At 43.6% G+C, this 24,920-nt stretch overlaps 1 protein-coding gene across 2 annotated transcripts; it reads left to right on the top strand.

Annotated features, from left to right (window-relative positions):
• The first annotated feature begins 99 nt into the window (after positions 1-99).
• On the top strand, positions 100-24,920 carry Lasp (LIM and SH3 domain protein Lasp). 2 transcript variants are annotated; one of them, XM_084606818.1, is made up of 9 exons: positions 100-341; positions 959-1,053; positions 4,071-4,155; positions 6,106-6,304; positions 7,927-7,965; positions 8,587-8,736; positions 16,466-16,582; positions 22,068-22,123; positions 22,599-24,920. In XM_084606818.1, exons 1-9 carry the CDS (start codon positions 270-272, stop codon positions 22,773-22,775), a joined length of 990 nt encoding a protein of 329 aa, XP_084462944.1. In that variant the 5' UTR covers positions 100-269; the 3' UTR covers positions 22,776-24,920. The 2 variants fall into 2 exon arrangements, with proteins under 2 accessions (XP_084462944.1, XP_084462945.1); XM_084606819.1 differs by lacking the exon at positions 8,587-8,736.

Below are 24,920 nucleotides of genomic sequence, written 5' to 3'. Positions count from 1 at the left end.
GCTTCGCTATATTTATTACAAAAATTATTTGTTTTGTCATAAATTTTATTTTATTTTGACTATAGTAATACTTTTTTTTCCGTTTCTTGTGTTGACATTTTTTGAGGACCCTGCGTGTTTTAGAAATTTTTTCAGTCACTATTTCGGCTGTGAATGCTTGTGTTTCCTTGACTCTGTCTAGTGTTCTGGACGTTTTTGGACAAGTTCGACGAAAAAATTCTGGATTATTTGGTTTTACCGTAATTCAGTACGTGTTCTTGCGGCGGACGATGAGCTCCAAAAAGTGTGCGCGTTGTGAAAAGACGGTGTACCCGCTTGAAGAGTTGAAATGTTTAGACAAGGTAAGCCCCTTTAGTGTTCTCAGTATCATCTAGAAAACTGCTGATTTGAAACAGAGGCAGGGCTGTGTGTCGTTTTCATCCCCACGTTCCGGTGGACACCGTGTCTACGTAAGCTGCCGCGCCTGATATCCTGTTGAGCTAATCCGGATCTTGCGGTCTGGTCTGACACTACTCCTCTTCAAGACGGGCGAAGTTTTGTGCGAGCTGCACCGTAACGTCTCTAATCGTTCTTCACATTAACGCCGATTTTCTGTGATGGTACAATGACGGCACCGTTTCTACTGCCCACTCGAAACACGTTTCTTTAATCGTTAGATGGTTCCGCAAAGTTGTCACTTCTAAATTAGGGCATTATGACTGCTTGCGGTTCACGTTACTAAAGCAAGGTCGGCGGGGCCGTCTCTGACGCGTTCGTGCGCTCTTCGGCGGCGCCCCCAATCTTCTTAGGTGAAAGGAGTTCGCGAGGCAAGTTAGGTCGCATGCCCTTCCTTAGCGATCTGTGAATTCACTGCGCCGGATAGTCGTTTCTTTCGAAATGCGGGTGTGGCCAGGCCGTGATGCGTGCGCAAAACAAGTGCTTCTCAACGCGCTACATGTGTTTTGATGCTTTCTGACAGATATGGCACAAAGGTTGCTTCAAGTGCCAAGAATGCGGCATGACGCTAAACATGAAAACGTACAAGGGATTCAACAAGCTTCCTTATTGCAGCGCGTAAGTATGCGGCTTCCTTCTGCACTCGCTTGCGGGGCCGGTGCTTTCGCGTGAGTGCGTTGTCGTGCAGTGCACGTGGTGAGGGAAAAAAACAAACATCAGCTGCACACTTACATAACGAAGTGCATGGCGGCTGATAACGAAGACTCATTTGTGGGTCTAGCAGGTTCACTAGACATCAGTAAATTTGAGCACAAAGTAGACAGTGTCACAGTGGGGATTTTGTTTCTTGTTCTGTTACGAAATCTGCTAGCTAGTGCGAATACTAGTTTTGCTTTCACATGGGACTTGGGCAAGTTGAGACATGTGTTAAAAGCAGAACCTTCTTCCTGATTTAATTGAGCAATCCGATAGTTAGTGAGCTCAATTTCTTGGTTTGTTCGCAATTTTTCTTTCGAGGTTGCGTTTTAAATACTGGAAGTGCTATATTGGATAGCGGTGTACTGTTGTCAGTGTAGTATGCCTTGCTCCTACTCCTGGTACTCTTTAAAAATTAAAGTAGCTTCATAATCCTGCCTAGTATGAAGGAGCACTAGCACTGAACAAGGGTAAATGGGGTACACCTCAGTTCGCAAGTCGAGCCAACGTTTCGACAAGTGGACTTCTCATCGTCTGGGCAAAGCGATCATTTGCACAGACAAAGACAAGTCCACTTGTCGAAACGTTGGCTCGACCTGCGAACTGAGGCGTACCCCTCTTACCCTTGTTCAGTGCTCCTTCATACCGTGTAAACCATCTTCCTCTCGCTCTACCATAATCCTGCCTGATACATGAGACCGAGTTGCCCATAGCTTAGTAGTTTCAATATTACATGCATTATATATTTTTAAGGGTTGCAATGCTAAGTTTGCCATTTCCAGGTGGGGTTGAAAGTCATATTCCTTTGCCTCTTCATGCATATTTTTCTCAAAAACATCTCATTTTGTGACTTAAGCACATTATCTTGTTCGTGAAATGTCATCCAAGAATGCTAGAACATGCTTCATTTGTATGACATGCTGGTTTACGTCTTGATTATCCTTAAAGTAAATGCTTTTCTTCATTTATTATCAGGCAATGACTTCAAGGCTTCTGTAGAGAGAACCTCCTTTAAGGTGATCCTTAGGTACAGTTCTATTATACCTAGCCATCACCATTTTGGCACCTGCATATGGTGGCCACGCTAAGCTGGGGCAGGGCATCAAATTTTGGTGGCGTATATTCTACAGATCTGGTCGGCTGCATAGGATGTCAAAGGAAAAAACTTTCTGTGCTTTTTCATGGCCCTAATCTTGTCGGTACAGTTAATTTTAGCCTCTGCCAGTATAAATACCGGACTGATCCGCTCTAGCTCTGTTCTTTCTTGCTGCCATTTTTAGCTACCAGGAATTTAAGGGTGCTATAGCGAACCGAAGCACCTTTGCCAAGGGGAGGCAAGAGATGGCAGGCGCCCAAAAGACCAGTCATCAATTCCTGATAATTCAGGCCATATTTTATGCCTCCTTGCTGGTAAATAGTTTTGATGCTTTTGCTGCTGCGTTCTGTTCATTAGATTCATCACCGTTACAGAGGTGTTGTCTTTAACAAAAAGTTTGACTGCCCCCTCCTCCAATCCTTGCACCATCCCACTTGGAATATTCTGGCACCATCACCAAGCAAGCAGCCCAACATTGCCTGAAGCACTTGTTCAGCTAGGCTCCGTAAAGCACTTCGAATGAGGGAGCAATTCAGGGTTCTTGAACTGACTGGTGCATATCATTTCTCTTCCTTGTTTGATGTCTTTTTGCTCTCTTATTATTTTATGTAAGTATACTCACCAGAAGTTACACTAATTGATGCTTAGTGCTGTGAAACTCCTTTCCTTGACTGCCATGTTATTTGGCTCACGGGAAGAGCATCTCAAAAAGAAAGACGAATGGGTCGCTGCCTGCCCATGCTCGTAGCCCAAGAATCTGTCAAGAGTATGTCGGTGGAAATTTTAACTAGTGTGTGGCATCGAATGTCTTCTTAGCGCCTGAATTCTTTGCTGAGTGACAAAAAGTGCTAGACTTCAGCTTTAATGGTGCAGTGCCACTTGGTTTCCCATAGCCAATCAGAGGAGAGTGCTGGGAGAACTTTGGCTCAGAAATTTTCCCCACCACTGGCAGAATAAATATTGCCTAAAATGTCAGGAGCGGCATGATAAGCAGGAATGGACCTACTTCTGTCTTTGGTAACCTACAGTTGTGTCTTTAGATGGGCTTGGCCTGCAAGGTATCTTCACAACCATTTGTTATAATTTGGTCGATTAGGAAGGCATGTCGAGAAGAGTTTGCACAAGATAAAGATAATCTGGTCTTTTGGTGCTTTAAGATAGCACTTGGCGATAGCTGTGTCGACCAACATCTTGTAATCTAATGTTTGAGCTGAAACTGCTGCAGACCGCTGCTGCAATAAAGGCTAGGGATATTATAGCTGAAAAACTTCATTAGTTTCATGCACTTTTGTGGTGGATATAGCCAGCGCTTTTTGCCGCTTATTGCTAAAGTAACTATTATGTGGGCAGCCAAAGATTCAAAAAGACAGATGCACAACATTCAGAGCAATTTACTAAGACACTTGGATAAAATGGCAGTTTGGTAGAGCTGGTTTTGCATCTTCACTTAAAACAACAAAGGGGCGCAGGAGAGACACACAAAAAGGACACAATGTACTGAAAGTGCCAGTGCCGTGTGTATCCTTTCTCTGTCTTTGTCCTGTGTCCCTGTGCTGTTTTAAGTGAAGATCAAAACGATACTTGGCTGCTCTGCCATCCTATGTGCTAACCAAATTGTGAAGTGCTGCTACATGTCTAGAGTCACATGGCTGGTTACTTAACATACCCCTGAAAGCTAACCGTGACATGGCAGCGCACGTCTGGTGCTAGAAACAAAGCCAGTTGCTACCACATGATGGGGACTGATGCGTTAGATCTGATAGAAACTTCAGGTACGTCTTGGTCCATTATGCCTCTACTGGGTCCATCAAGTTACTAGCCTTTTCACGTCTATGTCTTGCAGCCACTGTCCACAGGCCAAACACACCACAGTGGCAGACACGCCAGAGGCCAAACGGCTTGCAGAAAACACCCGCATCCAGAGCCAGGTGAGCTCTACAAGCCTGTGCACATTCTTTTACATTGAGTTGTATACTCTGTCGGCACTGTTTAAACTTGTTTTCTGTTCATTGCTTAGCTGCTCCATGGTTTCTGAGTAAGTATTGTGCAGTGCATGCTGTTGGTGCCCAAAAAAACAGGCACCTCATCTTTCACATCTTTCTTTTGGGCTGCTTTCTCATGTGAAGGGAGTAAAGATGGACTAGTCTCATTGAGCTGTTTATATATATATATATATATATATATATATATATATATTGGCTCTATTATATTCAGCACAGCATGTTGTCTTGTGGTTTTGTGGTAATGATTAAAACAGTTTTTATTCATTGCACTCACAAAGTTCTGAGTTGTCCATCATGGCTGTGGACAAATTATTATTATTTACTATCATGTGTATTGCTTGTAGATATCTTTATCAATAATTAATTCAGAATAAAAATAGACCTTCACCATTTTAATATTAGTGCACAAAAAAATCCTGTATGCTTTTTTTTGTAGTCAGTGGCTGTTAGCTTCCCTTGTATGTATCTCGTGACGAGCCCCTCATTTTCCTCACATTTTCTTGCAAGGCCAATGACAGAAAAATGTTCCCCTTGTTTTTTTTTTGTGTGCATGTGCATGCACGTGTGTGTGAGAAAGAGGTATTGCTGGAATGTTGCAGTGGAGTGGCATTTTATTGCTGCAAAAATTAATTTAAAATTTTCTTATCTTCTGGCCTCAAATGAGGAAATATCTATGATCAACCTTGCATACGTGGCCTCGCTGGATGCATTGCTGTCAATGTTTGGTCTGCTTTTGCTGGAGGAAAAAATTTTTAGCTTGTTCTTGGTCATTTCAGACAAGTAATGACCTGAGCTGTCACTTATAATCACCAGTTTTAGCCAGATAGTGGAGACATGATAGGTTTTGTGGCATTATTCATGATGTCGTAATTGGTCTGTTGTGAAGTCTGAGTTCCACGTAAGCGAAAACTTGCTCGAACGTGACGGCAGCAAGCTCTGCGCAAGAAGAAATTTTGTCACTTGCCTCTTCGCTCGGATATGTTGAAATTGAGAATTTGCTTCTTGCCAAGAAGTGCACAATGCAATCAGCTAATCGGGCTCTCATTGGCCATTTCCTGTTTGTCACATAGCTCTTCCGCCAAGTTTTGTCTTCGCCATCATCGCTGCTGCTGCACCATTGCCGCAGAGATATTGCATTTGTTAATCCATGATCTCTCTTTGCCTCTGCAAGCACATCGGCTTGGTCAGTGCTGTTGTAGCTGCTTTACTGCCGTAGGGAAAATATCTCTTCTGCCCTGACTTACAGATAGGCTTGTAAACTTTTAAAAGAGGGAACAGGGGGTTAAGGGTTAATAGGGTTAAGGGAGTGTTTACTAAATTATGGGGTGGCACAGGCATCAAAATCGCTGCACACATTGCCATTGCCATGGGGGTTGCCCACTATGCGACAGAGCGAACAATTTCTGCCTCATCGAGTCACTCTTTTTTTGCGGACGCAGAGCTCGCTCTTGATGTCATCAATTGGTCGAAACCCAATTTCGGTTTCGGTTTCCTTGTTCTCACTCTTTTAAAAACATTTCTGCTCGGTTTTCTTCCGGGAATGAGTAGGTATAAAGAGTTGTCTGAAATTGCGGTAAAGAGTGTATTGCATGTTACTAAACACTGAAATTTCGTTTCTGCATGCTTTGTGAATAGTGTTTTCCAGCATCCTTTTATCTTTGGTGTACAGTACGTTATGTTGGCATGATGTTTTTGTTCACCGCAGCTGACTGGCAGTGAGCTCAGAGATAAAAGCCATGCATGATTTTTTTCTTTGTTAGTTTGTTGTTGCTTGCTTTTGCTGGCATGTGCCTTGTTTGTTACAAGTAGTAGAGGCCAGTTACTTGAAGCACTGTTGTAAAGCTGGCACAATTAACGGAATCGTGGTGGGCTCAGGTTAAGTACCACGAAGATTTTGAGAAGCTGAAAGGAAAGGTGACGCAAGTAGCGGACGACCCAGAGACAATGCGCATCCGTCAGACGTCCAAGATCATCAGCAACGTGGCCTACCATGGCGAGCTGGAACGCAAGAACCTCATGGAGCAACGCCGGGGCCTGCTGCCACCCGACCGCAATGGTCACAGTGACTATCAGGGTATGCTGCCTGCCTCGCTTCTTTCTACACCTGCAGGGCATACCTTCGCTCTCTCGTTAATGCATTAATGCTAAAGAAATACTCGCGAGTAGCAGTGTGCTGAGTGGGGTGCCAGGACAACTGGTGGAATAAATAAATGTCCAGTAGATGCAATTATAAAGTAAGTGAGACAGTTGCTCTCACTTTTGGTACTAGAATGGAGGTATGTGCATTACTAGTACTTTCACATGCAGTGGATCCGGATTGACTCGAATGACGATGTGACCATGTATGCAAATGTTCTTGCAAGCTTAATGCTGCAATACAGCATTGAGCTGAGGCTGCCGGGTCTGGGTAGTTTCTTTTTCTTGGCTGCTGGCACCTTCTGAACTGTTAAATGGTCATGTGTTTTAATTTTGTTTCGGATCTGATCGTCAGGAATGAATGAGTGAGTTGCCAAGAAAATCTGGTAACTTGTGCACAGAGCAGTAAATACAATGAACAGGAGAACTGAGGGAAGCCCTTGAACAAGTGGCAGTATTTTAACACATCTCTGTTCAGTTCATTATCATTATTTAGAGCTTGTAGCCATGGCATACAAGAAAGTTGTCACTTTGAATGAGTGCCATTTGCGAGTTGGCAGACACAGGCACAAACACACACAACAACAAATAAAAACTCTTGCCTCAGTGGGCCGTAACTTCCTTTGCTGCGTTCGCATAGCTTGTTACATGTGAAGTCTCCTCACATATATCTGTCTGTTCTAAATGCAAATCAGGACTGCCTTGTGTTTTAGCACCTAATAAAAGTATTGCTTAGTTGTGTGCAGCAGCTTTCAAAGAGCGGAGAATATAATTGAACCTACATTTCACTTGACAACTCAAATCTCTGTCTTCACCCAAATCTTCCACAGCCATTTTTTAAAATAGCTCTAGGTGGTAGCATTAAGCTTGCAGCTTCAGAGGCCCTAACTCACTTTTGAGTTGCTTTGTACAGAAGCAGATGGTAAAAAGCCGCTTACGTCAGGCACTTATGCTTGTGCACATTCACTCCAATGAGATAGGCCCGCAGGGTTATTGCAATCTTCTGCATTGCACCACAGTGCAAGATATAGTGACCTTGGAATTTAGCAAGTGATGTGTAGCTGGACACCAGCATTGCTAAGAATACACTGTTGTGCAATGTCTTTCCTTTGTTGTAAAACTTTCTGGTGGAGAGAGAGGGGGGGGGGGGGGGGGGGGGGGGGGGGACATGAATGAAGAAAGAAGAAGGCCTCAGCTGCAGCTGTGAAAATACCTACTCAACTTGGTAAAACTTCTGTACAGCTCAGAGTGGACTGTGCACATGAGCTGATATATATGACTGGTTAATTGATGCATTCTGCTGCTGACGGTGGGAAATAGTATAGTAATTCTTTGTAAACATGGAGCTGTTACTAAGATAGGGCATCTTCTTTGCATTTAGCATTAGTGAGGTAAAGACCTATCCTAAGCTACTTCTCCCAAAGAGCCTTTTGCTGCACCCGTCTATAACGTAACTACTTTAGGTTTTCCGGCACTGAATTTTCGGTCCTATTCTGAGCTCGATGGCATGTTGTCAGTGCTTTTTTTTTCTTGGTTAATTTTTACCTTTATTTTTTTCAGCTCCAGAGCAGGACACTGCCTTTGACAGCGCTCAATTTCGTGAGTATTCGCTATTATACTGAAGTAACTTGGTTTCTTTCGCATGGCATTTCATGTTTCATAGCCAGTCTTTCGCTCCCTACGGGCTGCCATTGCACCTTATTGACTTTGTCTGTAAGAGCGAGACCTTTCAAAGCCAATATTGCTGCTTTGAAAGCTTAGTATTTTTTTTGGGGGGGGGGGGCTGTCACCGTGTCTTCATAAATTATCCGCTTGCTTCTGTGAAACTCGGGTGTATCCGGTACATTTGCATGCTATGCTTTCCAACTTGGCGATGACTTGCTAGTGGAATCTCAAATGTAGGTGCAGGGTGCTGTCATCCCGAACACATCTTACTAACCCCCTAGTGACGACTTTGATTTGTTTCCTTCACTTCACTGCAGGTTTCTCTGCCCGTGCTTGCATTTGTTTGTGTGCGTGCGTACACGTATCATGCGTGCATGGGCCCTAGCTACATGTGGAAGAACTTCCTCTTATGTCTCCGCTCTCCTCTGTGTTGTCCTTTTTGTTAAGCATTACTGTGACATCATCACTCACTGGGTTCTTCCCGGCCAAGTGTGTTTCCCCCAGGGCTCAAATGTGCATGTGCGCTTGTGTGCACTCCTTCCCACCTTTTGGCAGCACCCCCTCCTCCTCCCTCTAACGAGGAGCGGCCCAGCAGAACACACTCGAGTCGGGCGGCCGCCGAGTACGATACCCCGGCCAATAACAACTCCCCCTACAGCTCCAAGCTGCAGTCCACTGTTATCTACACATCTGAGGAAGGACCAGGTACCCCCATTCCTCTTCCTACTCTACTACGCTGCCCACACCGTGCCAACTGTTTGTCTGTTCCCCTCTCTTGGGCTTGCTGTGTGCTAGTCTAGAATGACATGGTGTCTCCGTTGGTGCTAAAGCATAGCTCAATGCTAGTTTTTGTACTGTAGACAGTGCCATTTAGTTAGGTGAAGTCGGGGGTCTCAAATATGCAGCCTGCGTGCGTACTGCAAAGCCTTGATACATGAGCCACTGGCCCTAAAGATTTTAGCATTTTTTTTTTTTCTGATAAGAATACCTCTTTTACCACTTTTCTTTTTTTATTACTATCCGGTTGCATGAGAGTTCGTTTACAAATCGCCTTTGTTGCCAGAGCTTTCAACTTATTAACTTCAGCTAATTTTACTTTGGTTTACTTCGTATATTTGTTCACTTTTACTTTTTGCCTTCTTATACCTTTCCCCGTTTGGCCATTGGAGATGTATAAGTTTGTAAATATTTCCTGTGTGAGGCACTTGGCTTTGAGTTCTGTGCAGTAAAATGCTGCAGCAGGTAAAGTGGAAAGCAGGCAACAGCTCATTTAGTTAGGTCAATTGAAGTTACCTCAGTGTTTCAGCTACCTTGCACTCAACTAAAGATGCTAACGTGTACGTGCGTGCTTAGTAGCTAGTTATGGCTTAGTGCTTTCAGATTTTCTGACGTTTAAAATTGTGAATATACGCATGAGCCCCTCCCCCCCATCATATGGTAACAGGCACTCATAATTATTATGCAATGTTAATTAATGCTAAATAAGCAAGTAAGATAACCAAAAGTCACTAAGGGTAAAAGACTGAATTTCAAGAGGAGGCAAGTGTGGCAGCAACAGTCAAAAAGTTAGGTGGGTGGATAAGATTAGGAAGTATGTGGGGACGAAGTGGATGCAGCTGGCACAGGACTGAGTTAACTGGGGAGTATAGGACAGGCCTTTACTTTGCAGTGGGTGTAATTAGGCTGCTTCTGCTGTTGCTGATGATATGTGCGTGTCTTTCAGCAGGTTATTGGGGAAGGACATGCATGCCACTTTCATTGCTTTCCAACACCCCGTGGGGACGCTGCCATGGAGGCCTTCCCTCTTTCCCTTATTTGACTTAGAGAGACCTCCTCTCCACAGCTTAGGACGAGGTATACTCCCGGACAACTTCTATGGCTATGCAGCAACACTCACTTTGCAGCGTAATATAGTCCCTTCATAAATTTTGTGTATCGTGTTATTGAATATTGTACCATTAAGGAATTATTCACATTATTATATCACAATTGTACTACAACACAAGTGTGTACACCGTTAGTGTAGTGCATTTTCTTATCAGTACAATACCCCGAGCAAACAGGGTAGCTGCGCCATCTGTCGGGAATCTTTCGAAGAGTACGTCGGCTGCTTCTGCTGCGTCTACCTGCCGGTTTCTGTATGTTTCGCAATACGCTTGTTTCAGGAAAGTACGTAGCGTGCGATATTTATTCATCACGAATTTACGCTCACTTAGGCCTGAAGTATTCTAAAGAATGTTATTTCTGCGTCGCTGGTGGCTCAAAACCTATAATTTCAGGCAGAGGTTGAACTGAAACTGCAACTGAGGCCAGATATGCCAGAATTCCATGGTGTAGTAACACTGTGAGGGAAACTCTGCCCCCCCGTAGCCTTGGCTGCATAGCCGTAAAAAGTTGTCCGGGAGTGTAGGTCGCTGGTTTGTTTAGTAGGTCGCTGTGCACGTACGTAAATCACACTTCTGCCCAGGAGACTGCCGTCATTGCCCGACTGTCACATGCGACTTACCACTGTGGGGTCAGCAGAAAGTTGTTTCCTCTTTTCACTTGCAGTTCTCCCTTTCTGTGGTTTCTTTCATCCTTATATGCAGGCAGGATGCTCCCTCACCACAATGGTTGTTTTTTGAGTGTTGCCATTGTATATTTGCTCGAGCGCATTAAGCGCTGCTTCGAGTAGACGACTTGTGTTTGTCCCCTTTGGCCCGAACCTGCCATGGGGGCACCTTACCACCTTGCAGCCTGAGGGTTACAGCTCCGAAAGGCGACTCGTCTCCAGATTGGTTACCGAGAACGTAAGGGTTATTCTTGTAATGGTGCTCAAAGGGCTAGATGTAGTCGTTGCCTTCTAGCACTGCCATGCCAGTGCTAACAATCAGACCTCTAACCTCCAACCCGTGATACGATAAGTCGCTACCACGGTGGGTTTGGTCCAGAGAGGACGAACACAAGTTGTTCAATCAAAGGAGCGTTTATTGCTTTCAGGCAATTACGCATGGTAACGCTGAAACAAATGCCATAACAAGGGAGTGTTCCGCCCGTGTACAAGGCTGATAGAACCAGCTAAAGTGGAGGCACGCGTGAATGTGGACACTAGCATGCTGCTCACCTCATGTAAAACCAGAACACCTTGGGAGAAGGGCGATTTTCCCAGGCTACTGAGAGGTCTCTCGAGTTTTTAAGAAAGGCGGGAGGGGAGGCCTCCATGGCAGTGTTGACATTGTGGTGATTGGGCAGTTGGTACAGTTGATGTACCCTACCTTGCAAACCTTCCAAATGAATGACGTGCACCTTACATCACGTGATAATCCTGTGTGGCTGCTACAGTTTGGCAGGGGATCATTTGTGTGCCCACAACTTGTGAGTGACACTGATTTACTTCTGGGGTTCACATGCTGTAAATTTGCTTGGAATTTTGTATCAAAGATGTAGTGGACTATGAGCTGTGCCAGCTTACAGAGCATGCGCGGTATATTGCTTGAAACTTGTGAAGCCTCACAAATGTAATGCTTTCACCTCTGTCGTTTAGTTTAAATATTGCAACGGGTATATACCATACAAAGGATTTGTTCCAAATGCATGTGTTTTGTACATGTGTGGGTATGGCACTTGTATTAGTACTACACTTGTAATAACAACCAGTTTGAATCAAAATGGAGATTTTTAATGTATTGTTATGTGACAGATTGAGCTTCTGACAATTTCTTCTTTTTCTTTTTCCAAGCTATATGTGAATTTTAATTCAACGAGCATGCTTTCAGAAGCTACGCCTGTGCCTAACAAGATAATGCTTAGCGAACATCATCCTACTTCCTGAAGAATGTCATCTCAGCTAGAGCTGTGTGAATAGCAGAAAATTGATTGTGAAGTGAATTCAAGGATTAGCAAACTCTACTAACTGTGCCCAAGGATGCGGGATCGAATCCCAGCCGTGGCGGCCGCATTTCTGTGAAGGCAAAAGCAAGGCGCTCGTGTGCTGTGCAATGTCAGTGCACGTTAAAGAACCCCATTGGCTGAAATTTCCGGAGTCCTTCACTACAGTGCCTCTCATAAGCTTGAGTCGCTTTAGGACATTAAACCCCATAAACCATCCAACCAAACTGGGTGAAAATTGAATAAATTACCTTTTTACTATTTTTTGAGCACTGACAAGTTTTAATTACAGACGAAATCTTCTTTGCACCATGGCCAGAAAAAAAGCAAATTTATTTGAAGTGTGTGATTAACAAATTTTCATGTGCAAAGTCAATATAAATTATGAAGATTGGGCATAAGGGGAATAATTTCAAGCAATTTGAAAAGGTTGCAGATGGTTGAAAGTAAGGAAAACATTTTTCTGCAATGCACAGCTATAAAGAGGAAAGAAAGATTTTAGAATATATATTTTTTTTTTTTCACCCATTGTTGGCATAATTTGTGATGCATAACTTGTAAGGCCTACCAGGTAATTTTGTTTACAGTGTTTACAATTATTTGTTGCTCTCAGCAAAAAAGGTCTGGTGTCATAGTTTGACTTATTGCTCATGAGGAAAAGGGAGTTGATTAAATGCTCCTTACTGGACATGCGATGCCGGTGGTTAATTATCGCGAAGCCAAGGCAGTGGCAAAACACAATAAGACGGCTCGTAAAATGGATGGACGAGCAGCAACATAAATGGGTCCTTCCCCTTCAGGCTCCTTCCCTACATGAAAAAAAAAAAAAAAAGTCAGTAGTGGAATACAGCCCAAAGCACACCATTCACAGCAATACATAGTTTGTTTGGGCCTCTCACATTGATTTCACTCGACTGCAAACCTTGTAAACGCTGTCACGAAGGTGCAAGAACAAAGTTACGTCACTGGGTGCTCTACTGCATGTGCTTCACTGTACATGGCGCGATTACCCACACTAGCTTTGAGCGCGAGGCTTCTGTCATACATTATTTCCTTGCCTACCGTGGCATAAGGTGTGCAACTTCAGGTTCTGCCGAAGATTGAGAATGACCAGCACGGTTGCCGCGAAAAAGAAAACAAGTGCGAGATACTGCCATTTAGAAGTGTTAGAATGTTTGGCTCCCAGTTTAGATCAGGAAAAAGAATTGCTAATTTCTGAACACCTAGGGGGTTCACGGACCGCACCTTCACGATTCTAATTATTCACAGAGTTCGAATAATGAAGGTCTGTTGTGAATTTAATCACAATTACTATTCGAAAACTATTCAAAATTTTAAATACCGTAAAAACCTGCATGTGATACGAGGTTTTTTTTTCCCAATTTTATCATATCAGATTTCCACCTTGTATTATATGCGAATCCGAAGAAATTTCATCCTAAATCCGCACTTCTGGTCTCATTATTGATCAGCGCTATCTGGATCAGGCTTCCAGCAAGAGGGGGCACTATCTAGTGGTGGCGTCGGGGGTTGTGATTTCACCACGCTGACCCCTTGATCCTCGAGACTGTGGTACCTGCAACTCTCATGCGACCGGAAGGAGGTTGATTGCACTTTGCACGATGTAGAAATGGTGAAAGGGTCACTCGGCACATTGCACATCTTTCATTGGCCTCCCTAGCCATGCTGGCCATGCCGACAGCCGAATCTCGGATGCTTTACCAGTATTCCCAAGGAGCGCATCGGTTGCGCTCTCGACCAAATGCTGGATACCGAGTGCGTTTAGAGGTATTGAAGAAGAGTTTATACTGAAAGATGTCTCCAGCAAGGGGCTCTCAGCAGACGATACACATACTGTACAACGACGATCGCAAAAACTCCGAATCTAAGAACACTTTCTAGGCACGCATGCCATGTGCTTGTGTGTGGTGCTAGACACAAACTAGCGCGGCGTGGTGCATGATGGCTAGCAGCTTGTGCGCTGCTGTCCCATGTCCGAGCTGAAAGCGACCTGCTGGTTTTAAAACAATGGGAAATTCTCCTATCAAGCGTGTCGTCGACACGAGAAGGGAAGTGAACTAGTACCGGCACATGATAGTTCATGGCATTATTCGACGCCTCGTGCGGGGCGGGGGTGCTGGATGCGAAAGCACGGAGCGCATAGGCCTCTTGGGGCAAATGTGAAATGTTGCTCAAATAAATACTTTTACTGAACTTTTGTCTCGCATTATACGCGGGTGAAAGCTTCTTTTTTTTTTCTGCTTTTGCTGTCCCGAAATTATATCATATTAAATGTGGGTTCATATTATGCACGGGTTTTTACGGTATTTGCACACCTCTACTGTTAACTTGATGCGCAGCTGTTGCTAGGCAGGAATGAAGATTGGGAATGAAAATTCATGACTAGTATGCTAACTCGTAACCGAGCTTATTTTGCTGGCTAACTGTGCTCTGAAGATGTAGTCTGCTAATTTTGCAATTAGCTTTGCTTTGTACCAGAATTCTAAGTATCTTACCCATTGGCTCTTTTTAGTGCGTAGCACTACTAGCCGCAACCACGGATTGTTGCTCAAATAAATGTTGCTCAAATAAATACTTTTACTGAACTTTTGTCTCGCATTATACGCGGGTGAAAACTTTTTTTTTTTTTCTGCTTTTGCTATCCCGAAATTATATCATATTAAATGTGGGTTCATATTATGCACGGGTTTTTACGGTATTTGCACACCTCTCCTGTTAACTCTATCTTGATGCGCAGCTGTTGCTAGGCAGGAATGAAGATTGAGAATGAAAATTCATGACTAATATGCTAACTCGTAACCGAGCTTATTTTGCTGGCTAACTGTGCTCTGAAGATATAGTCTGCTAATTTTGCAATTAGCTTTGCTTTGTACCAGAATTCTAAGTATCTTACCCATTGGCTCTTTTTAGTGCGTAGCACTACTAGCCGCAACCACGGATTTCGCTGATGTCTGTCCACTCTCTCTCTCTCTCTCTTCGTGATCTTGAAGTGAAGAAAGAGAAGTTGGCGACGCGTGCATTGCGCAGCTCAGTTTTGAGGAGACAGAGCGGCCGCACAGCTGCAGCAGAAGCCGCTCTCTCTCTTTCTCTGTTCGTTTCTCCATGAAGAGGAGAAAGAGAAGGGGGCGGAGCGGCCGCACAGATGCACCCACTGAGAGAGTAAGACAGTGAGAGAGGGGCGTCACATTTGCAGACGTTGCGGCCATTACCGGGCAGCGTTGTACAAGCTGTGTCTCCGGACTGAGCAGTCGTGTATTGCTCATGTTTCCTCAACTTCGGCATCTCTCCCCTCGCATCAGTCACTCCTCAGCCTTCGTGGACAGTAGACTTGTACGCGCAGTGCTCCCTGGACCTTGGCTCTGAGCCGCTCGCTGCGTCGTGAAGCAGCTTGTTTTTACCCCCGTTCTTTAACTGGCGCTTGCCTTCAAGCGCATTCCCATGCTCTTGGATTATCTTTCTTCGTCCTAGAGACATTCTTTCACTGCTCAGAATGTGTTGATGCTGAAACTCTGGAACATCTGTTTTGCTCATACCCTACATTATCCTCAAATTTCTCTCTCTCTCCCCCTAAGATCCCAGCCCAGACCTTTTGGGCACAGAGTAGTTCATTCCAAAGCAGGATGCAATACATTGTGCCTATTTTCGTTCATTTGTAATAAGAACCAGGGAAGATGGTGCAAAGAAAGCTGAGGACGTGCACGTTTGCTTCTCGTCACAATGGATGAAGCCAGGCCGTCTGGCACTGCGGCACAGGTGCGCCGTGCTCATCATGCTGAAGTACAACGGTTACAAAGACAGCGGGAGCGTGATTCTACTGAGTTTGATATTGCAGCTACTTGCAGATATTACAACGCAGATCACAAAACAGTGTTCGTTCATCTCCATGAAAATGTAAAAAAAAATGAAAATAAACAATGATGAACCATGTACAAAAAGTGGAATCAAATGCATGGCAATGTTTAATATCAAAGCAAAACAAAGCATAACAGTGTAAAATGCATGAAAAGTATAGCAGTGATAAGCAGGGCTATGCACATATTTCGCATACTATGCATACTATGCAAACTGGGTGTAATTTTTATTTTTTTACTGTTTGAGCATTTATTTATTAAAATTCTTGCATAATTGTGTAATTAATGATGTCTTCCTTTTTTCGGGTCCCCGCCACGGTCGTTCAGTGGTTGAACACTTGACTGCTGATCCCATTGATACGAACTCGATCTCAGCCACAGCAGCAGCCGCATTTTGTTGGAAGCAAAACACAAGGCGATATGTACTATGTGATGTCATTGTACGTTAAAGAAACCCAGGTGGTCGAAAATTTCGCAGCCTGCCACTACGGCATCCCTCATAGCTGCTGTCACTTTTAGATGTTAAACCCTATAAACCGAGTTCTTATTGTACATATTAAGCATTCAGGAAGTAATTCAAAATGTGGTGCTCTGCAAAAAAATGTTTGGTAATACCCTTAGTGGAGCCAGTGAGGTGCAGCAAATGTGAGGCGGCGTAAAGTTTATGTGCATCTTTCTCTGGCTTCCCATTTCAGTGCAAACTCAGCCTGTGCGGAAGGTAGGATCGATTGCAGACTACGATCCGCTCAATGACAACTACGGATCTTCTGCCGTAGGCTATAATCCACCTCAGACTCAGCACTACTACCGAGGTGAGTTGAAGCATTCAGTGGACAGGTCTGCAATTGGAATGTTGTTAGGCTAGGAGTGCTAGTATGTTGCAGTATTGGGGAGCCACCGGTTAGTTGAGGGTTCACTGTTCTCTCTCGTGTGGCCATTTTAATTATTTTTGTACATATTGGCCGGGCATTGAGCGGTGGAAAAGGGTATTGCCTCGTCTAATTGTTCATCGCAGCATGCGAGTGTCCTTCAAATACTGAAACTAGACCTACTTAAACGTCGTCTTATTTTTTTTTATTTAGAGATATATTTTAGATTTTTTCTGGAGATTGCATTAAAAATGGCTTACTTTCTGAAAAGCAGACCCAAAATGGTTAGATATGGGTATAACGAACCTCCGTGTAAGGAATTTCCCCGATATTGTGAAGTTTCTCGGTTCATTAGCGGCACCCACATTGAACTACATGTGTTTGAGAGCTCCATGTGACCAAAGTGTTGCAGCTGTTGACTTTGATTTAATGAACTCACTGCACCTACTATCTGTTAGCTAGTGCTGAGTTACTGAATATTTGGCACAACTACATGAAGTGACATTAGAGCAACGTCTACGGTCTCAACAAGGGGCCACAGCTGACAACACACTAGAGGTGCTCACGGGCTTGGGCCACTTGGAAGCCCCCTGCCTCGAGCCCGGGCTAATTTATGTTCTTTTCAAGCGGGCCGGGCCCTGGCCGTATTCACTGATCCCGAGTACACTCAACTTCTGTGACAGCGCGAATATATGTCTTCACTCCATGCAGCGGTTGTACTTTGCTAGAGCCTGTCAGAAGGGCACACATTGAGCGAGACAAACTCGCCGAGTACAAGAAGCAAGGAAGCCTTATATCCAAAACTTGCTCTTCTCGCAGAGAATGTATCAGTCATTCGAGTCACAAATTAGAGCAGCGAACGAAACTGCAGCGCTGCCCGATTCATGGTTCAAGACTGGCACAAATGCCTCAACCATTCATCACTGCATAACTAGTTGTTTTTGCATAATAACTTAGAATGAGTGAATATATGTGCTCTGCCTATATGTTTACAAATTGGTCATCTTAAACATGAGAACTTGACAGTTAATGGTCTTGAAATAAACCCAACCTGAAATTGTTCCCTTCTTTCTGTATTATTGCTCCAGCTGCAATTATAGCAGGTCAGGCCGGGACCTCGAGTCTGAGCACAGGGCTGGGCCAGGTCGGGCTCAGGCAACGCCTCCTAGACATCAGGCCTGCACATCACATGGCTTGACATGACACTGTCAATAGCAGTAACAGTGATAACTTCTCTTTGAAGTCGATGTCTTCAATTTGCACTTTTTTGTATCAGTATTTGCAACATCAGCAGCGTTGTTGCATTCCCTCTTGTTCACCGAAAAACTAACAGCATCTCTCTGTTTTCATGGACGGTTTGCTCGATCTTTCAAAAGAGGTTTACTATCAGGCCAGTACAGCCACTAGATGGTCCTTTGTCATCTGGAATCTGCCGCGACCTATTTAATATATCAAGAAGGATATTGATATCAGTGACCCCGTCAGGCACAACCGAATCTCCTAAACGTTTCACTGAGTTGCCGTGAAACATATGCAGTGATACGAAGACCTGCGAAAACAATCACAGAGGGCTGTAGAACCGGCCCGCTTTCATTTACGATGTACAGGACAGTACATGGTACAGTCTGGGTGACTAATAACAGTGCATTGAACCGGAATACATTTCACTTTTAGCCGCTCCATCATTTTATGCAGTTTATGAAAATTTACTCTGCATTTGTTCCTCTTGATAGCTGGCTACAGACACTTGTATAGCAGGAGCAAGACACTCCTCCCAGCGCATTTTTTCTCATCTGGGGAATCTATCGCTGGCAGGGAATCCTTACGCACCGTGCATTTGTGGCAACAGTAGAGAAAATTGATTCGTACCTTGTTATCGGCAGTAGGCACGAAATCATTTTGGGGAATTGCACAAAGCCATTTTTGTAGAGCTCCTCATTCTTTGGGAATGAAAATACTTTAACCTTGTTCCCCGTCTTGTAGTTACTTGGACATGTAGGCACACAACACTTTTTTGGCATGCCGAAGCCTTCATGCCGCAGAACGCGCGCGAGAAAAATGGGACATGCAGAAGCGACTGGCTCAACAAGATAGCAGCGTACAGCAAGAGGGGGGGGGGGGGGGGGGGGGGGAATAAGGGACGCTTGAGTTCCTTCGTTCGGACGCTGCTTCTTGAATTGTGATGCTTCCCTGTGCGCATTCAGTAGAACGCGTCCAGTAGGCCGGTGGACAGTGACGTCATTAAGACGGGGCACAGGCCTTGAGTAGTTTAGGAGGCATTGCCTTAAGGTCTATTCAGACTTGCGACTCGCGAAGGACGCGCGACCAGAGAGCAACCGATGTTCACACTTGCGAATACGACTTGCGGGTTGTTTCCCACATCGTGTCTACCTTAACTGTTCACCACGTAGAGTAAGGCTAACTGAAGTTCACGTCAGCTGAGCCGCTGATTGGTTTAGCGGTTTTCGACCAGCAGTCGCGTGACTGGAAATCGAGCCGTGCTGGAACGGCCCGCGGCAGTCGCTTTTCGACCGATGCGACCATTTGCGACTGTCGCTTTTCCACCAGAGTGGTCGCACGATCGCTGCGAGTCGCAAGTGGGAACGGGCTTTGAGGCCCTTTAACTGTCAAGGCGAGTGGGTTCAGGTCTGTAGCATAGGGCCTGGGCTCGGGCGCGCAGTTTGGGCCCATGCACACCTCTACAACGCACCATGCGCTGGCACCATTGGCACATCTCTCTGGCAAACACTACAACCTGCATTAGTATTGCTTTTGGAATGTTGCACCTTGGGATACTATCACAGTTCATGCTCAGAAGCAGCAAAAAAAGTAGTAGGACACCAAAAATATTCTGTTTAAGAGTTCTTGAATATGGAAATGGAAAAACACTTGTTAGTGCAGTTGTCTTCCCCCGGCAAGCTTGATCCTTCCGTTTGCTTGCCTCACCTGCGTTTGGGTGCTTGCGAGGTGCAGCTGCAGTATGTCTATGTCTGCTTCATCTTCCATCTCTGCAAAATATGGGCCAAAGGCTAAGCACTGTACCCGCTTTGGTAGCACCTAATTGTCTTGGTGCATTGTCTTGGTGGCAGCCTCTCACCTTTGCAGAGTGCTTGGCTTCGAAGGGTCGTTTCCACTACTTTCGTCAGAAATGATGTCATCTGCCCTTCCTGTACCGCGTTTGGCCTTGATGCTGGGCTTACGCCTTGGTTGGCCGCATGCCTCATGTTACCTAGCTGAAGCCAGTGATGCCTCACCTTTTGGGGACCATTCTCGCTTCAGCGGCAACAGCAACAACAGTTGCCAACGGATTTTCATCTAATGCAGTTAGCAATGCGTTTTCATTAAAAAGATGCATGGGCAGTGCACAGTTGCTGTTCTGCACTGTCCTTTCGAGTCTCCACGCGAGACCTGCATGTAACCAAAACAGGGGTGAAACGAAAAGTAACAAAATTTTTTCACTTATTATTGTAACCATGTGTTACTGTTTGTCAAACTCTCATGGAAATAATTTTATTGCGATCACTGGATTTGCGTGGTAATATTTAGCAGGATCGCACAAGCATGATTTTGATACAGTGATACAACTGATTTTTAAGCCACGAGAATTACAGGAGGAATAGAAAACTTTAGTGCATGCCTGAGGAATAAAAGTTGACAGTTATTGCTTGCAATTAATTACATAGTTAATATGGGTAGACCAGTTAACGTAATTCACAATCCACAGCCCTAAGAACTTACATCTGCTTACATCAGAAAGGAAGGTACCATTAACTCCGTTGTAAAAATGGAAAGGTTTCTTCTTATGTGTTATTCTCATAAGAATAGTTTTGTTTTTTTAGCATTGATAACTATCTCTCATTCATGACACCAAAAAAACTTCTTGAAGTGTGTCATTAAGGTATAATTGGTCTGGTGTGTGAATGGTGTAGAACACTGCAGTTTAAGCATCCAGTTGTTTTTCTTCTTGTTTCCTTTTTTTTCTTTTAGCAGTGGAGTTTTGGCTCGAGTGGTCGATTTCTAGTGGCTTTGTTAGAAACGCTGTAAAATTTCACTGAGAATGTTTTTATCTGTCTACAGTCAAACCCACTTATAGCATTATTGAAGTGCCAAGAAAATATTATTGTTATAACCGGGCTAAGTTGAAACAAGGAAGAAAAAAATGACGAACTTAAGAAATTTTAGTGAAAGGGAATAAGCCTACATTTTCCACTTATTTGCAGGCAGAAACTTATAATCAGTAAGCGTTGACTGCTTTACAAAAATCTTGTTGACATCTCTCTGCAAGGTACTCAACTACTGCACGTAGCCAAGTGAAGGGTTCTTAAAAAAGCACAGAGTAAGTCTCGCAGGGACTTGATAATTCTTACGACTTCGTGATGTGGTTTGGCTGACATTGTCGTGCTGTTCCTGTGGCAGCGGTAGTGGTGGCAGTGGTTTATAAAAAGAAATAAAGGAAGCAAACTGTAGGTGTGGACAGCGGTAGCTTCTTCCCTGGATATCTGATTGCCCAAAGAAAGATTGGAGGTACTATAATGAAATATAGTGGAGAGAATTGTATTACGCATTCAATGCATCTACACAACAAAGATGTTGATACAATAACTACTGGTACATACATGTCTTTCTTAGTCCTGTGCAGTGGGTGAGAACAAAAAAAAAAAAGCTTTGAAATGCTGTTTATGGGGTAAACTTGTGATTAACAGCAATGTCCTACAGCAACCTTTTTTGGTGAACTGAAGCACTATTCATGTGAAAAACTTAAGGGGGCACATGCCTCTTAATGTTATTTTTCCAATTTTTGACCAAATTTGATAAGCCCGGGTATTCTGATTCAGTTTATTGCACTGATTTCAAACATGTAACTATATTTCAAGTTGGCCAATTAGTTCGAGACATGTAATTAAATTGTTCGTAATTTGTGGTAACAATTAAAAATAACCGCACTGCAAAACATTTACATGGACACTTTGCTAGGTACTAGAAAGCTTAATGAATACAATGTTAGGAACACTTTTTTTTATATAACAAATATTAGCAATGTTATAGCAGTTCAATGTTTGCAATTTTGCTCCCAGTCAGACAGGAGGGCACCCACATTTGGAACAGAGGTTCAGTTAAACACTCATATATATTCGGGATACACTGTAATTTGGTCCTTTATTCAGGGAATGAGGAAGGTATCAGCTTTAATGTACAGTGTTCTTGACTCTTTTTGTGAAGGTTGTTTGCTGCATTCCTTTTTATTATATTGATTTTACTAGGGATGAATTGGTAAGTAGAGTGATGAGTAGTGCGAAGGTTCGTATGAGCAAATCAGGAATGGAATGAAAAACGGATTTTTCTGACTTGATGTACGATGTTGTAGAAGGCTGTTTATGATTCGCAGTTTTGCTCAGTGTATGCAAGGCCTCTCTATATTTTGTTCCAGAACCTGCCCATGCTACACAGCGAATGATGCCTCCTCAAACTCAGATGCCAAGTGGGGTAAGTCTAGCACATTAAAAGCCCAGTATGCACACAGCATTTTGTTGATGTTGCAGCAGCTTGCAAGGTCAAACCGTTGCACTAGTTCCAGCACAAAATCTTTGTCCTCCTTTTTTTATTTTGTGCAGCTGTCTACTTGCTGATTAATTTAGAAACTTAAATTTGTGACCACTTGTCACGGCTGGAATTGTTTATCAAACGTGGCATTAGACCACTACGCCTTCATCAACTTTCATCCATGTGCAATGGATCTAGAGCATGCTGCTATTACATTGCCATCCTAAAGTGCATTAAGCAGCCCCAAAATTTTACACTGAGCAGCATAACACTCCCTGTGTGTTATGCTGCTAATGGTCATTTTATTTGTTCAACTTTTTTCACAGCAAACAATTATCCAGACTATCCCTGTCTCAGTTAATTTTTATGTCATTTGTATTGATTTTAATTTGTTTTTTCTCTCTCTCTCTCTCTACAGCGAACCTTTCGAGCAATGTACGACTATGTTGCCCAGGATGTTGATGAAGTGAGCTTCCTGGATGGTGATATGATTGTGAGCTGCGTGCCCATCGATGAGGGTTGGATGACAGGCACTGTACAACGCACAGGGCTTTCAGGGATGCTGCCCGCAAACTATGTTGAACCAGCCAACTGAGTCCGACTACTTTCTCTTTTTTTTTTTGTTGTACGCTTTGCAGGCTTTCTTGTACTGTCCTAGATTCTACGCATTTTCTTCCCTTTCTTGCCCTTCGAAGCAGTTGAGTAGAGAGATAGCTTGTGTATAGACCTCCAGGAGCAATGTTAAGGCATTTATAAGCTCACATTTTCTATCCTTCAGCTCTGTGGGTTATCTTAGGGCAGGCAATTTGTTTTGCCTGCATTGATGGGTGTGGCAGTGCATTCTAATTTGCTGTCTGTCAACCGGCAAAACATGTCTGTGACCTGATGTTGGCTACACCTGATATGCCTGTTCACATGGTTGCTCTCTGTTGAAGCTGATGGCAGATGCAGCAACTCCCACATTCTGGTATCTGGTATTGCTCTGTCTCTCTTAATTTTCTTGTATTTATCTAAGCTGCCCAATAACTTCCTATTCACTACACATATTGAGGAGAGTGAAATATGTTTGACGCCATCTGAAAGGCACAAAATGTACAGGCCATCAGTGGCACTTGGACGCCTTTTTTCTCACTTTTTGTTTGTGGACGCCGTTGTGAAAGGTGTGGTGCACTGCATTGAGCCACAGATATGCATTTAGCATGTGAATCTGTAAACAAGGCTTCAGTTTCGATGCATTCATCTCTCTGCATTAGGTTCGATTTCATGCTTGTTAAGGTGCGTTTTCCTTACATATGTAAAACAAACGTGTCACCTCTGAATGACTCGACAGTTGGTGATGGCATATTCTCAGTGAACCTTAAAATTCTCACTTTTTTTCCTCCCCTCCGTTTCTATTTTTTTTTTTCTTGGCCTTGCCTTATGGCATGAACATCAGCCATGGCTTGCACAAGTTGTGAGATATTAGTAGTGTTGATGCTGCCGAATTCTGTGTTTATTGGTCCAAATCACTTGTGCACATTCTACTTGTCATGTTGAAATTATTTCTGTCGGACATTCTTCTTTTTGTTAGTCAGCATATTTAAGACACCGGTCCTGTTTATGGCTCTGTATTCTGTGTTGTCCAAAATGTGCAATGTATTTGTAAGAAATGTATTTTTTAGAAGCTCACTCAAAGTATTAGCTTTGGAAAGTGTCGTGGCTCAAAAGGGCTGCAAAGGTTGCTTTACATTGTTACTGGAGCTAGTGCTCATGGAGCGATACTCTAGCATTGTGCTATATTTGCACTGCAAACCTCTGCGGCTGTGTTTAGTCGTCCTAATACTTGGTATTTGGGGCTGCATGTCGGCTATTCTGCAGAGTTTAGGTGAACACGAAATATAGTAGTAGCCTACTAGGAAGAGGAACCGGTAGTGTAGTATAACTACATACAGCAAAGCTTATGCTTTATATTTGAGTGTGACTGCATCGAAGCATATTTGTTGCTCAGGGTTGTTTTAGAAGCTGTGTGCCTTCCGTGCATTTGTTGTGTCGTTAGCGCCTTTTCTTGAGGCCCAAATCTGGTGCGACTTGTGTCTGCCCCAACGGCTTGTTTGCCTAAAAAAAAAGTGTGCACGGTAATCTTGCTGTGTGAGAATGTGCTTTAGGCTGCGCCATCTAAACATACCGAGTTATCAACTACGGTTCGTGCTAACGTTTTTAGGCTATACTCATAAGGGAGCTGCACCGTGGTTCTCCTTGATAGCTATTTATTACCCTAAACTGCAGTGGTTTTGTGTTTTACTTGCCTGGCTTACCAGATATTGGGTGCATTTGACTGCACATAGTGCTCAAAGCCTTGCTTTGCACTGTTTGTATTGTATCTTTTGTGAAGCACAGACTATTTTATGTTCTGTCCTACTAGAGCGTGCTGTCCACTACATTTTAGAACAAAAGCTTCGAGCTTGTGGTTTCTTTTTCTGACGCCCATCATAATTACCTCCCATAGCATAGAGATTGAGGTATATGACTGTCTGTACAAAGTATGGTTCATGCGCTATTATTAACAGATGTAACATTTTGTGTTACATGCCTTTTTGTGGTCTGATTGTGCCAGATGGGTATTCATGCTTGGATATATCCAGTTTTACATGCACTTTTTGTCTCCACACTAGAGCATTTTGTATGTTGTTTCTCTGGCTGGTGTTGAGCATAGACGACCTTTTTTTTTTTTCTCAAAAATAAAGCTTTTTAATACAGATTA

This window comes from Amblyomma maculatum, chromosome 6, assembly GCF_055883805.1.
Source record: "Amblyomma maculatum isolate TAMU_Amacu chromosome 6, ASM5588380v1, whole genome shotgun sequence".
Taxonomy (NCBI): Eukaryota; Metazoa; Arthropoda; class Arachnida; order Ixodida; family Ixodidae; genus Amblyomma; species Amblyomma maculatum.
Note: the sequence above shows the minus strand (reverse complement) of the source record. Positions and strands in the feature narration are given on the sequence as shown.